Source organism: Ictalurus punctatus, chromosome 12 (assembly GCF_001660625.3).
Source record: "Ictalurus punctatus breed USDA103 chromosome 12, Coco_2.0, whole genome shotgun sequence".
Classification (NCBI taxonomy): domain Eukaryota; kingdom Metazoa; phylum Chordata; class Actinopteri; order Siluriformes; family Ictaluridae; genus Ictalurus; species Ictalurus punctatus.
In genome coordinates this window covers 18,351,098-18,366,838 of record NC_030427.2, presented here as the reverse complement: position 1 = coordinate 18,366,838, position 15,741 = coordinate 18,351,098, and the positions used below count along the sequence as shown (strand labels likewise).

General features: G+C 39.9%; 1 protein-coding gene across 5 annotated transcripts in view; it reads right to left on the bottom strand.

Moving 5' to 3' along the window:
• Positions 1-908: 908 nt before the first annotated feature.
• ubap2l (ubiquitin associated protein 2-like) overlaps positions 909-15,741 on the bottom strand; it is a 34,783-nt gene continuing 19,950 nt past the window's right edge. For 2 of the 5 annotated variants that reach the window (XM_047159123.2, XM_017481192.3), the window contains exons 14-29: positions 15,377-15,693; positions 14,468-14,643; positions 13,771-13,891; positions 13,454-13,493; positions 12,526-12,721; positions 12,381-12,447; positions 10,886-11,225; positions 10,580-10,668; positions 10,394-10,447; positions 9,066-9,147; positions 8,147-8,367; positions 7,331-7,436; positions 6,268-6,402; positions 2,722-2,789; positions 2,439-2,633; positions 909-2,226 (exon numbers count right to left, since the gene is read on the bottom strand). In XM_047159123.2, coding sequence (XP_047015079.1) covers positions 2,131-2,226; positions 2,439-2,633; positions 2,722-2,789; positions 6,268-6,402; positions 7,331-7,436; positions 8,147-8,367; positions 9,066-9,147; positions 10,394-10,447; positions 10,580-10,668; positions 10,886-11,225; positions 12,381-12,447; positions 12,526-12,721; positions 13,454-13,493; positions 13,771-13,891; positions 14,468-14,643; positions 15,377-15,693 — 2,303 coding nt within the window. In that variant the 3' untranslated portion in view covers positions 909-2,130. The remainder of the gene's footprint in view (positions 2,227-2,438; positions 2,634-2,721; positions 2,790-6,267; positions 6,403-7,330; positions 7,437-8,146; positions 8,368-9,065; positions 9,148-10,393; positions 10,448-10,579; positions 10,669-10,885; positions 11,226-12,380; positions 12,448-12,525; positions 12,722-13,453; positions 13,494-13,770; positions 13,892-14,467; positions 14,644-15,376; positions 15,694-15,741) is intronic. The other 3 variants (XM_017481193.3, XM_017481194.3, XM_017481195.3) reach the window with 3 other exon arrangements.

Below are 15,741 nucleotides of genomic sequence, written 5' to 3'. Positions count from 1 at the left end.
CTCAGTCACACATTACTACAATTTAAAGTCTGCCCAAAATGTTACAGAAAATTTCACTTAAAAAGTCTGAACATTTTAAAATCCCAAATTATAAATATGACCATAAACTATCTCCATTCCAGCCCCCCCCCCCCCATTGCTTACAGACTGACAGACTTTCCAGAAGTCATTCCATGTTCTATATAAAATATTTTATATTAAAAGATCCAAATGTTGAGTATGTAATAACTTCTCTATATTCTCCACTGTACTTATTTAATATTAGCTTATGATAAAACCCTCACCTACCTCTACATAGATAACCTCAACTACTTACAGAAAAGCACCACATCAATGACACTTTTATAAAAATTAGTCTGAGTTTTATATTTACAATGGGAAATGTGTAAGCGCTTTGATTTTTCAGCATTATCCAAATCACCCTCTAGTAAAAGTCATTTACAGCATTATGGACAAGCCTCACCTGTTTTGTTATGGCACAAACCAAAAATTTCATCAAAGCATGACACGCATTCACCGCGTGAGGAAATCGCACTTAACTAGAAGGATTTTACACACTTTTCACCACAGTGTTTATTAAACTGGCTCCTTAATCAAAAGCAAGGTTATTAAAAAAAAAAATATTACACACCATTTTAGTGAAATATACTTTTATACAGTATTTATATAGTTATTATATTTAGAAATTCTTTTTTTATAGAAGAGGGGTCAAATTATGTTATAGGCAGAAAAACTATTTATCATCAAAACTTTTTTTCTCCCATTGAGTTTCAGCCAGAATTTAGCCACAACATTGGACTGGTTTTCCAAGATTGCCACAAATTTCCCAGCTGGTGTTCGATTAATCATCAGTTTTCCAGTTTAGTTACGTAAACACATAAAATACAGAAGGCACGTGACATCCAGAATTGTTTTCTTAAAAAAGACATTCACATCCAAAATGATGAAAATGTCTTTTTCCTGTTTATTTACTTAATATTTATATTTATATATATTACAAAATAAAAAAAAATATGAAACAAACGTTAGGTCTATGTGTAAAGGAGGGGGAAAGCCATCGAACAAACTTGGACTACAGTACTTGTTTTTATATATATGTATATGTATGTACAGGACAAATTTATCTTTTTTTTTTCTTTTTTTTTTTTTTAAAACACACAGTACAAAAAGAAAAGAGCCACTGACAAAAAAAAAAGGAAACTGAATACAAATCTATCCATTCATACTTTTCTAATCAACAGAAAATCAATAAAATATGGGAAAGGGTGCAGAACATTGCCACATATAATGTTTGAGGAGGAAATGGTACACACTTGCACATACAAGGTGATGTAAGTATACGCCAACTTCTCCAATAAGAGCAAACAGACAGCAATACCTCAAAGGTCGTGTCAAGTTAAGCGTAAACAACCCCCCCTTCCTTAATGAAAATGAGGGAAGGAGAAAAACAAAAAACAACCTTATGCTTAATGTAAAGAACATGGATATGCAGGTGAACAGCATCCTCTTCATTCGCCAAGCCTGTACAATAATTTGGGGATGATTGAAAGGGTTCAGACAAAATGGAGTCCATTTTCACCCTTATTACAGACTCATTTAATCATGAGAAACAAAAGGTTTCTAGAAAACTCACATTTCCACACACCTGGAACATGTCATATCTTTGTGCCCTCATGTATAACCTTTGATATATATTTCTTGGGTTAAATCAAGCAGGGTGCAACTAGGCGCAGGAGACTCCCAGCCCAACCACAATCCCAACTTCTCTTCCACCAGTTACAAAAACGCTCCTTTAGAAAATAGCTCTATGTTACATACATAATGACAGAATGAAAGGAGAGGTGATGGGTATTATTACTTAAACTCAATACAAACTGCAAACACTCAATACATGGCTGGGAGTTTCCCCTTCAACACTTCTTCGAAAGTCGTCACCCCTCTCAAACACACACACACACACACACACTCTGCTACCGCTTTAGTAGAGTACCACCATGGGTACGGAGGAGTACTGTAGGGCAAATGGACAGGGAGAAGCGAAAGAATGACGCCACAAACGATTTAGGGTGGAAGAGAAGGGTCCCCTAATTTCAGCCTTTTTTTGTACACCAGATTGGAAACAAGGGCAAGTTAATTGCCTCCCCAGTTGTAGCTGTTATAAGCAGACTTGTTGATCTGTGACTTCTGTTGAATGGAAGCATTTTGACTTCGCTGTCCGGAGCCAGTCTGCGGAAAAATGGAGAAGCAGACAGACAGTCAAAACAACCATGCTCACAGGTCTTCAGCACTATAGCAGGTATATATCTGTATAAAGCACATCTTATACCACTGTCCTGCACAAGTTATTGTTTCCACTGCTCCTAAACACACCCACTTCACAGTATGATATTTCTATGTTATACAGTTGTTTAAACCGGGTGATGTGTACTGGAGCTGACCTGGGCGTCCTGCTGCAGGTGGTGGTGCAGCATCTGTGAGTGGGGCTGCTGATGAGTGAGGATGTGCATGAAGGGCGCAGGAGCATAGGGCGCTGCAGCCGGGGGGTTGATGGGGCCGCCACTGCCCAGTGCTGACGGCACACTGAACGAGGCGCCTGGTGCTGCTGCCGTGTGGTAACCCTGTTTCTCAAAGGACTACACACAAAGAGCACAGAACAAAGAGACTGAATAATATTGTATCTCAAACTCTGATCCTATTAAGGCTTTTAGGATCAGCGCTCACCTGAGTCTTTGTGTAAACAGACCCTGAAATATCAGGGACACCCGTGTTGCTGGATGTAACAGAGACTCCTGATGGAAAGCCAGACACACAAATGTTACTCTTCATACAGGAGCATAACCAACCGTCCCCCAAAACAGAGATTATAGAAAACAAATTCAGCCCAGAATGAGAGAATGTATTACAAAGCTTTAACTGTTGTAAGAGAGAGAAGAAAAAAAAAAAAACCTACGTAGGAAATAATGTCAAGTTGTCATACCAGCTGCTTATTTGGCACATACAAGACTCTGGTGCATGCATCAGTGAGCACAGAGTTTACATTCTCCGCTGACTACATATATCAAGTGCATGACCAAAAGTACATGGGCATCTGACCGTCACACCTATATGTGCTTGCTGAACATCCCATTCCTGATTTATTCCCCATTTACAGTTACAATAAGCTCCAAAGTTCTGGGAAGGCATTCCACTAGATTTTGGAGCTTAACTGTAGGGACTTGTGTTCATTCGGCTAAAAGAGCATTTGTGAGGTCAGGCATTAATTTCAGGAGAAAAGGTGTTCAGTGAGGTTGAGGTCAGGGGTCTTTGCAGCACATTAGAGTTCTTCCACTCCAACCTAAACACACCGTGTCTTCATGGAGCTCGCTTTGTACACGGGTGCATTGTCATGCTGGAACAGGTTTGGGCCTCTTAGTTCCAGTGACGGGAAATTGTAAAGTTATAGCATACAAAGACATTCCATACAACCGTGTGCTTCCAACTTTGTGTCAACAGTTTTGGGGAAGAATCACATGGGTGTGATGGTCAGGTGTCATTTTCAACCTCGGCTTAGGAAGAAAACAAAGAAGAAGGGGAAAGAAAAAAAAAACAAAAACAAACAAAAAAACCCTCAACTCCGAATTCCTCCACAGGAACAATGGTCTCATCAACCATGAGTTCAACAAGTGACAAAGCAGCACTTCTTACCTTTAAATAAGTTATAACGTATATACACACAAGTATTAGCTTTAGATCGATCAACATACAGACATTCACTTGTTAAATCTAACACTGACTGTCCAGTTCACTGACCGGTGGAAGAAAATATACATCACTCATCTCAGTTAGCTGGCTAGCCTCTTGCTAACAAAAGACAAACATGGAGGTGTCTGATTCCCCCCACTTTGTAGCTTGAACCCACAGAGGTTGACAATAACATAATTGCAAGCCAAATTCAAGGCCTGCTTTCAAAAAATATTGAAACAGCCTGTGGAGCCGCCCACTACTACTACCACCACCACCACCACCACAACACATTATCACACTACAGCAGACCTGTAGTGTGACAACCTGCCCAATGCCACTGTACAGCACTCCAGGACTTCCACAGACTCCTGTCTAGAAACATAATGCATCACCCAATATAGAGACCTACAATTATGAGGGGAAACGGAGTTGACAGCACGTGAGAAAGATGGGAGACTAAGGACATGCTCTTAACATAGAAAATATAATTGAAAATGCTCCTTATAATCTCTTTGGAAAACATAACCTTATATAAAAAGGGTTGCATTTTTACTAGTTGACCATTAAGCCTAACTCAAAAGTATATATGTGATAAGTTTCATAGCATTGTCTGTGTGTCTAGTTTGTCACACAATGTACCGGAATCGAATTGTTCTGTGTTCATGGAATGTATTGTTTTGAGCATTCCTAATCACCCCACATTTCACCCTCACTCTCTCTCGGTTCTTCTTCCACTTAATAATAATAATAATAATAATAATAATAATAATAATAATAATAATAATATTAATCATCATCATCATCATCATCATCATGTAGATTAGACAACTTTAGTTCTTGTATTACTCAAACTTATGTAATAGATGCTCTGATTTTATCTGTGACTTGTTCCAATTGACATTTATCATTTTTTATCAATATTTGTGTGTGTATATATTATGCTTTCTGCATTATTAAACTAAGAAGCTTTCACCAAACATTGGTGTCAGTGTGACTTCTTCCCAAATTCTGGTTCTGTGACTGGTATCGGAGAAAGAACTCAATACGGAATATGAAAGGTGAATGAAGTGGTGAGCCATGGTCTTACAAAAGCATGCATATGAAAATGCATGTTTAGAACAGCCTGGATTTAACAAAACATGAGAAGCGTTTTACTGAAGAGGAGATGATAAAAGCATGTAAGGGAGAAGTGGCTGATATATTGCTGAATGAGAAACAAAGATCAAGTCAAAGACAAAATAAATCATCCCACTGTCAGCTACCACAGCTATTAACATACAATATATTTTATATAAATATTTTAAATAAGACTACAAGATAGTATATTTTATAGAATATGCCCTACAATTAACCCTGAAATGCTCATTTGTTCATGAAGGTATGTTCAAAATAAAACAAATTAAATAAGTTAAATATATCTGATGTCTTATGTTATATTAGTAGCTATGAACTAATCACCAAGTAATAAAAGGTAACTGTTGTAGCTATTCAGACATCTTAGTTGCTTATTCAGGCCGCTATTAGGAAGGAATTTTATGTAACTGGACCTTCATCGAATATTCCTGCACAAGTGGGTAAAATAAAAGTAATAAACTCAGGACCACAACCTCTCAAAATGTGTTATAGATATGTTGTTCTGACACCGTAACCATGTTCCAAATGAAGCATTGTTGGTGTTTAAGAGCAACAGGGTGAATACTAATTCAACCACAGCTTTAACATTTGTGAGTGTAAATAACTTTGCATTTACATGTTTACGAGCAGCTGATGATGACTTGTTGGTCCACTGAACTGATTTTATTTGGTCCAGCCCACTTTACATTGGACTAAGTGTAATGTGCCCCGTTACCTAAAATGACAGACAGCCCTGATCAAACCAAAATTGTAAGGATCTATACTTCAGTTAATCTTTAAATCAAGTCCTCATCGGGTCCAAATACAAACAATATTGTACTGCAAAGTTTAATTTGGCTTCCATGTTATCCCGATTAACTTGCAGCAGGATCCCCTCACCCCACTCCCCCAAGGCACAGACACTGGACTGACGAGCTGCTGTGAGCTTTTTCACTTCATAATTCCTTTTTTTATTTTCTTTCTATACAAAGTGAGATCTAATCTAAACTTCTTCCCCATCACAATCAGAGTTCCACCACCATCCAGAACCTCTTTAACTTTAAGCCAGGTGAAGACCGGTGACATTCCAGTCAGGAACAAGTGTAGAAATAGACAAGAACTCTGCTCTGATTTTTAAGTTAGCAAAATAGGACATGCTATAAAATCATTACATAGGAATAATCATCAAGCAGATGACTATAAAGTAATTGACCAGTGATGTTTCAGGAAATAAAGGGGGGGGTGGGATGGAAAAATGCTTTACTTCATACAGTATATCAGAAGGGCGGGGCTAATGTTGGGGTGGCATGCCATGGCTTTGGAGTTTCCCCTGTGAGGTTAGTGCTAGTGATCAGACAAATGAACATAAGAAATGAGAGAGAGTGAGGGAGGGAGACAGAGAGAGGGCGTTTGGCGTGCGTGTGCACTCACCCACTCCGGGCGCGGTGACTGAACTGGCCGGTTTGTTTTGAGCAGAAGCAGCGGCAGCAGCAGCCACAGCATTGCCATAGCCGCCCTTACAGAAATCCCCGCTCCCTGCTGAAGCCTGGCCCAAATCCTCATAGCCTGCAAACGGGCACACACAGCCACAGCCCCACAGCATTAGAAAAACACACCAGGCAAGGCATGAAGAAGGAAGGAGTGGGAGCAGTAAAAGAAAGTAGCAAGCAAAACTGCTGTGTTAGAAGCAAAGAGGTTATAATCAGTGGGTGTTCAGAATTGAGGAAATAAAGTCAATAGGACATGAAAGTAAAAAGCAAAAAGATTAGCAAGACGTGAAAACGCATGTCCTGGTAAAAGAGAAAGAAACACAGTAGGATGTGGGTGGGAGGGATGAAAAAGACAAATGAAAGCAATGCCCAGGTAAGAAGTAGACAAACACCTGGTGAACAAGAAGAAAAAGCAGGAAGAATATGAAGAAGCATGTGATGTCCCACCACCTGAAAGCGAGCCCATCCCTGACCTCACCACCCCAACATCACTGCTAGCAAGGGTTCACCGAACCTCACCAAACCAGGCAGCTACAGCTGAGGGAAAAAAATTGCTAACCACAAACCGGACCTTGGCAGATCTAAAGTAGCATCACGGATTTTCTCTGCTTGTTCATTTAACACTCACACCACAACAATGAATTACATGAATGGTATATTTATTTAAAAAAAATAAAATAAAAAAATTAAAAAATAAAGAAATAATAAAAAAAAAATAATAAAAAAAAAAAAAAGAGAATGGTTGCTTATTGAGAAAATGGGCCTGAGGCCAGCAGTTTCAGCGATATTTAAAATGTGGAAGAACGGCATGTTCACTGGACGTTCCACACCCAGCATGCACACACTTCCTGTGCATATGGGATGGTGCAGTCTGCAACTACACAACACCTGAGATACATGGTGACTAGTTCGCAATCACACAGCTGCTAAAGGCCACCTGTTGAAGTTGTACATAGATTTAGATCAGGTGGATGAGGACACACAAGCACGTGTGAATATCTTACCGGTGCTGTATCCATGGGATCCATATCCACTAGCCTGCTGGAAGGCTGTGGCTGAAGCATTGACACCAACATTCACACCATGCTGTTTGGAGGAAGTAGGTGCTACCTGAGTAAACATATGAAGTCGTCACTTACAAAAAAAAATATTTTAAAAATAAATAAATAAATAAACCCACACCTTAAATCCCTGGGCTATAAACTAAACGTGCTGGTGTGTACATGATATCTACAAATAATTATCATGATTTATCCTTATTAAAATATAGTCATAATTGATAGTATTGAATTGAGTCTCTGCTCCCATTTTCAAGGACACCATCCTAGAGATTCTATGGCTCTCATACCAGTGATTAAAAAATAAATAAATAAATAAAACGAACAAGACCACCCACAGTGTTCAGAATGCACACGTGCAGTTAAGTGTTATGTTTTCCTAATTTTACATTCGATTCAATCTCCAACTGCTTAAGCTGTAGGGATGCTTAGAATTGTCCTCAATTAGAATGTTACACGTGCTCTGCTGTATCCTGACGGCTTGCAATCCACTCTTACACATCACTAGTTAGTAACAGTATAAGGAAATATACTAATGGTTAATATTAATCCAGTTACAACATGCTGTGGCATGAGCTGTAAAACTGAAAGCTGAAAATTTGCTTTTGAAACCCATTACAATACATGGTGATCAAGAAACTTGTAATTATGAATGGAAACCAGTAGCGATGATATGGATGCTTGCATAGTGCTAAACGTATCTTACTCAGATTTCGCTAGGTCAGATGTGTGCTTGCCAGTAACAAGACAAGCAACTCTCACCGGAAACATGGCAGGGCCGTACTGGAAAGTGTTGGGCAGGCCCGGCACGCCCGTGTAATAGGGCAGACTGGTGTAGCTGTAGCCAGGGGGCAGAGCCGGGTTCAGGAAGGTCTGCTGTGTGGTGTGGTGAGTTTGGGTCTGACTCTGCTGAGCCTGAGCCAGCGTAGTGGCCGGAGCAGGAGATGATGTGTCCCCGCGACCAAACTTTGTCAGCTCACCTGCTACAAACCAAAAAAAGAGGACAAGATGAAGGGGGAATGGCTTTAAAAACAATATAAAAGGTAATCCATCATTACTAATTACACATTACAATATGTAATTTGAGACAACGCTAATGTACTATTCTAGACTGTTATTGAGTACTAACACAAACCGTTTTTTCCTATTACAGTTATAATCTTAAATACCTCTCATGTCACCTTCAAACCTTCTGCAAGCTGTGTTTTACATATCAGTCTTCTGGATTTTCAAGATTAGTAAATACTTTGGAAAGTAAAGTCAGAGTTTTCAATTTCAGTTGCGGGTCATAATCACGACGACGGAAGAGAGTTTTAAAGAGTAACGTTGTGTTTAACATCTCCGTGCATGAAATCGGTCAATATTTTACAGTTTGACAGGGATGTTTTGGCTCTGGTATGACATCTAGTGAACGTCACATTTAATCCTACAGATGTACATAAAGTACAGGTCAAGCAAGATAAATTTTAAAAACATATGGTGATACGTTTCAAATGTAGCTTGCTTGAACTGTCCATGTCTAGCAATCATAGAAGATTATATTAAAGTATTGAGACTGGTATATGCTAGTCTTTCAGCAAATCCATTTGATTTTTTATTTTATTTTCTGGCATCAAAGAATTGCGTGTGAATATTTGTATCAATCATTGTATCAATCACCTCTACAGCAAATGAGTCTCACCAGAATAAGGGTTGTTGGTCAAACTGCCGTCTCTGCCTGTCAGTGCTGTCGTTGGGGTAGCAAACGGAATGCTATAGTAATCCTGGTGGGCAAGAAGAAAGAAGCTTAGAAATTACTATCTATTTCTCAAAACAATCTTAATTTTGAATTAGTAGCTATGTAGCAGATACTATGTAACTGTGGTGGGTGAACAGCGTACAAGTGCCAATGGTGGAGAATTTGACCTGGATACAGTGTTTAGCATGTGCCAAAAACTTCAACAAAGTCACCATATGATGTTTTACAAGAGCCGCAAGAGCATCGTGTTTATCCATTAGCCTAGTGGTGGAGAGCTCTACTGTTCAGCATGATTTCCAAACAGACTCGCAATGATTATGTATTCTCCAGCTAGGGTAATGATGCACACTACAGATGTTACATGGTCATAAGTTAAAGACAACGGCTGTGCTGTGATTTTGGAGATATTTACATGTAAAAATGATCACTCAGTTGAAAGCAGGACCTTGCGCTTGAGGGGCAGTATTGGCCAATCTCTTCTACAGAAAGTAGCTAAGGTTTGCCCAAAAAGTTACTAGATTTGTGCTTTATTTTTGCGGAAAATGTTGCTAAAACGAGCCTGAAAAGTGGACCGGCGCAGTTTCTGTTGAAATGAGTAAGTAAATAGCGGGAGGTGGAGAGGCTGCAGAAGGGAGTCATATATTGAGTAAAAGGATAGTATTTGTTTTCTATCAAAAATAAACACCAATTATTTAGTGATTTCGTATGTATTAACTTTTTTTATAATTCAAGCACTTTTTAAGCAACAGTAGATAAATAAATGGCTATTTTCAATGTTTTCCAGGACTTAAATTTCAAAAAGCCAAATACAGGCACTTCAAGCACCTTGTAGGAACAGTGTACATTCTGATTTAGATTCGTTTCCAGACACAGCTGAAGCCAGAATTGAATCAAGTTAAACTGACACTTCACCAATAGCATGGATTACTCTGCTAGGTTCAGCCATAAGCAGTGTCCACTGTCTGGCTATAAGGAGGACCTGAAGCTTCCAATGAGCATGGTTTCATTTACATGATCAACTATTCCAACTGAGCCATATCTGATGCCAGAAAGGGAGCATCACCTTAATCAGTAATGGAAGTTACTAATGGGCTGTAGGAGCACTACAGATGTGACCATCACGGTGCATACGGCTAGGCTTCGCCACAAAATCAACTTTGTGACTTTGTTCAAGGTCTCAGCCAAGTATGTGTACAAACAAGAAGGTATACACAGGTGATAATATCGCTCCTGACAGTGAGGAAAGGCGAAACAAAACTGCTCGAACTTACAAGTGGTATCCTAGTCTGGAGCATCTGCAGATCATCGTAGCCATACACCTGGGTCTTGGATTCAGACCAGTCAGTAAAACAAGTGTTACACATTCAGTTCACAAATGTAGTTAAAACTGAGATGAACATTAAGAAGAAATGCAGAAAGAAAATGAAACATTTGTGAATTTGGTAGAAAAGTCTCACCGGGTATGCATGAAGCAGGCCAGGAGCCATGATATAGGGGTTGGGCAGGAGAGGAGGCACTCCAGGAGGCAGGTTCGGAGGCGCTTTCCCTGTACGACAACAAGACCACAACCATTACAATGCTATAACGATTGTTTTTGTTTTTCATATGGTACCATAAGAAATACAGAATGATGGCTAACCAGTACATCCTAGTGCAATCATGCTTATATAATTTTTATATTACAAGATGTAGCATTAATATTTAAAACTAAGCAATTTACTGACAATTTGTAGTTAGATTACATATTTCTGTCAAACTTTTACCTGAGGCAGCTGTGCTGCGTGATGAAGCCGATGATGGTGCGACTGAAGCTGAGGCCACTGACGATGAAGACGCAGCTGCAGCAACAGCAGGGGGGACAATAGAGGCAACTACACCTGCACTGTTCAGCCCCATAGCCAGACTACTGACTGAACCCAGACTGGCCTGAGCAGAGACAGCACTGATTGTGGAAGAGGAAGGAGGAACCGGAGTACTATGAGAGACAGGGGCTGAAGAGGAAGAGGAAGAGACCGTGGAGGAAGGGGGAACAGCAGAGGGGGCCACCGCAGAGACAGAGAAGGAAGACGAGTGCAGGCTCGAGTCTCCATCCACATTTGGATGCTGGGGGGAAGAAGACAAAAAAAAAAAAAATACATTGGGATACCAAAAAAAAAGAAGAAAAAAAAAGAAGACGAAAAAAAAAAGGCTGTGTGTGCAAGAGAATAAAAATAGATCAGCCCTTAATCGGTTAGCATATTTTCCAGACTGATATAACCGTGCAATAAAATTAAACTTAAAACAGGTCTTTGTTGAAGCTCACTCATTTTGTACCATTCCAAAATTTCCCAACTGGATTTCCAGGCAGAATTCCATCACTACTTTGAAGGAATTATTATAAGAAAAGAAAGAGGAAAAAGAAAGAAAGAAAAAAAGGAGTCCAGAGGACTTCTCCATCTGTTCAATAGAGGAATGTGTCTAATTTTTAATCACAGCAGTTTTACTTGCCTATTGAGCTAATTAAACCGCTTAAAACTCCGCAGCTATCGCATGCAAAACTACACATAGAGAGTCTGTGTCGAAAGGGAAGAGCCTTCCCCCTTTTATTCATGACAAGCTCGAGCCTATTAGCTAACTACCATTCCGACCCTTCTCCCATCCGCACTGTCTCCAGTTTTGTTTTCCTCCAAGTCACGCCAGGGGCTAATGGTTTAAATAGATAGGGCAGAAGACCTGAACTGCTATCTACTGTGTCTTCACTAGCCCTGGGGATTCAGGAGAGAAGTCCCCTGCCGCACCTGCAAACTTTGTCACTATACATCTTTATTGGGAGTGTTCTGAAGACTCCCCCCTTCCTCTCCTGCCTTTCCCTGCCATGCCCACTCCTCCCCCTCTCTACTTCACACAGCCATCCACTCCCATTTAAGCTGTATTTTTTTTTAAAAAGTATTAAGAGGTAGACTTGAGATGAAAGAGGGAGATTTCATGACCCTTTAAAGCTTAAAATAGCCACTATTGTAGGGAAGGTCTAGAAACTATGGATTTAGCACATGTGTGCCAAGTATGTTTAATTTTTTAAACAAATACATACATTTTCCATAACATTTGGTGAAATGGTTATATTTTCTCACTTTTGGAAAAAAAGTGGCTTTATTTATTCCTGACTTTCACAGGACCATGTAAATGTTTTTTTGGTTTTGTTTAAAATACTTACACTTGAAAGTGGTATATTAAAACACTTTGTGCAAACCTTTTTTCTCGCATATGTGCAAAACTTACCAGTAAGCTTGTGCTGGACGTCCGCACTGTGGAGGGAGCCAAGCTGTTCTGTGGTGTGGAAATGGAACTGAGAGAAAGAGCAAAACGTCAGCCTTCTGCTGTTTGCACATTCAATGCTTTACACTAGAAATGCTTTAACTCTCACTTGTTGTGTTGTGGAGGAGCAATTGTATTGGAGGAGGAGTCCTCATGTCCGAGAGTGGCAAGAGGTGTCTGACTGGACGTTGTCAGGAGAGAGGCGGGGCCTGAGGGTGGGTCTGACATTGAGGCCATGTTCGACACAGTGGAAGGAGCATTTGAGTCAGATGCTGGCTTCACAGACACTGCAGAGCCAGCTGCAGCTGGACAGAAAACAGGCCAGGGTTATAAATATACATACTCGAGTGGATCACTTCCAGAATTATAGCCATCCTTGTTAAAGATGCGTTTAAGAAAAAAAAAAAAAAAAAAAAAAAAAAAAAAACAAAGCCCCAACATTTATAAGGTTATGATAAAATGCTGCCTGCTTTCGTCCATGCTGTAATAGCATAACATTTATCCCTTAGCCTGCATATAGTAGAGGAGAGCTCTACCTTTCAGTACCATTTCCAAACACTCTTGCAATGAGTACTGTTTTCTGACTTGGACAATGACGCAGTCAATTAAGCGATCCTTTGTTCGGGCACACAGATGCTTTTGTGTAATATACAAATGTTACATGGTCATATGCACCCTAGATCACCTACGAAGATGGCCTGAGTGACTGGAACACAATGAGTCTCAGACACACTGGATCCTGTTCACAGCTGTATATTATGTACGTTGGCTAGAAACCTCCAGCTAATAAAAATTACGATAGTGCCTCCTGGTGATTTTCTTTTTGTCAGAACGCAAAAATATAATTACCAGGAGGCAGCTGACATGAATTCATTACTGTTGCTAATGCATATTGAAAGTTCTGTCCATGATGGTATATAATTATACTTTTTGGTATTTAACATTGGATTTTGAATCCAATTTTAAATAAATTGAACATCATCTAGAATACTAAAAGCTCATTGGGATACACAGAGCAGAGCAGTGCAGGGGCTTACCTTCCAGAGACTGCGTTGTCTGTATTGAACTGAAACCATTCTGTAGGCAAGAACAAAAGCACAAACAGGTATACCAATTTTTTTTTTTATTATTATATTGATTAACAAGAGGTAGACTTTCTTGCAGGTTGGAACTGTTACTCATCTCAATGTACACAAAAAAAGGCGTGTGGTGTAAAATCCCACATTAACTTGGTGTTTTAATCTTAATGAAAAATGTGTACTATTTATTTTTAAAAGCCTAGACAGAACAGTAGAAGTGTGCAGAGTAACAGATGATTATCCAAGATAAGATTAATCGGCCTGTGAGCTCTCACCTTGGGCTGCAAGTCTTTCTGTGGAGACGAGGAAACTGAGGGTGGGTAGCGCCGGGTCTGGCTTGCTCTCTGCTCATACAGCTCCATCTGCGTGGCATTGGACAGAGCAGGAGCCTGCTCGCTAACACACAATTGAGAATATACAGTCAGGCCGAACAAAGTGAATTTATATACCTCTGCCATCTTCCCATCAACAAGCACATGTTACTGTCTGACGTTACTTATACAGTTATGAAATACTGTGCTGGATGAATTTCCAGTGCTCACAAAACAGTGGTAACTATTTAGCTCCCTTCATGTTCCTCATTGTCATACATATACACACACAACCTATCTATCTATCTTATATTTTATGTATGTATAAAAAAAAAATTTTAAAAAAAATCACATTATATATATATATATATATATATATATATATATATATATATATATATATATATATATATATATATATATATATATATATATAGAGTGGTTGAGCTTAGCCATCCACTTTATGGTAACGCAGTACTGTAGAACATCGTATTAGTGTAATTTAACACTATGCATACTTTCTGGATGTACATATGCTCCATGTTGTCCGGTGTGTTGCATTATGGTCCATTAGGACCAATTTATCTCCCTGCATATGTACACATTGATGGGAGGCAAAGCAAATAAATGAGAAGTGTAAATAGTGGGGAAAGAGTGAAACCTGTTGACACTGGTGTAGAGGCTGTTCTGAGTCGCACTGCCTGGTGTCGTGGTGGCTACTGCTGTGGTGTCGTACTCCGGCAGGACAGGCTCAGAGCCAAACTGTAACGCTCCAAACTGCAGGTTGAGTCCGGGTATGTCTGCTGAACCTGGCATCTCCACTGCTAAAGCAGGGATCTGTTGAACAATGGTAGGGGAGTAGAGCGGAAGGGGGGGAAAAAAAATAAAAAATAAAATAAATAAATAAAAAAATGGACACAATGACCACATCGAACCATTCTAAAATATGCAAATATGTAATTAGGAGTTAAAATACATTCCTGAAGATGCAACTGCTTTATGCTTCATTTGTATTTTAGTTCTCTTACTTCCCTAACTTTGTACTTTGAAGTTGTATACCAATTTGTCTCAACAATTACCCCACATAAGCCTAGCACACCTAATATAACTTTAGCCCTGATAAACTGCTCGCCGGCTACACCCTCCTCCAGCTCGACGACTCCTCGCTGCGTGCTCTCGTGCCGACTTGTCGTGTAGTGCCCAGTGACTCGATTATCTCAGAGTGCAAGTGATTGCAGATGCTCCAATATTTTCAAGCATGTTTGATTTTCTCTGTGATGAATCATGTAGCAGATAACTTCTCTAGACTAGCTGTTTAAAAAGAAACTTCCCTAGAAGTGTTGTTTAAAAATCAAATGTTGCACCCACAATCATGCGGTTATACTGAATATCAGCACGGTTGTGATATCCTGTGCTGAAAATGTAACTTTTCAGCGACTTTGAAATTCAATGATAAAGCTGTGGATTCTGAAGATCCTCAGTGAAATTAACTCAAAGCAACAAACATTTTAGACTTTCCAATCTGGTGTAAAGGAAGATGAAATTCTTTGCATCCAGTGGAAACACTTACCTTGGTGCTGATGGAGGTTCTCTTCTTTTGATGTTTGAGCTTATGCTGCTGTAGGGGCAGAGGACTGGAGGCCTGAGGCTCTGAAGGACCCGAAGGTATCTGCTGTTGGCTTACTGCGGCACCTGAAGGCTTCGGAGCAGAGACCGTTTGTGCCAAAGAGGTGGAAGTGGTGGGCTGGGAAGAGGCAGTGGAGGGGGTGGGACCTTTCTCCTGCAAGAAAACGTCCATCATGGAGGATGCAGTGGAGGAGGTGGGCTGGTATGGCTGCCGCTTGGTGAAGGGACTGTGTCGCACTGGGTCTGTCTGAGACTTCATGTCTGCATACGTGATGAGTACAGAAGAAAGACCAAGTTCCACAAAGATGG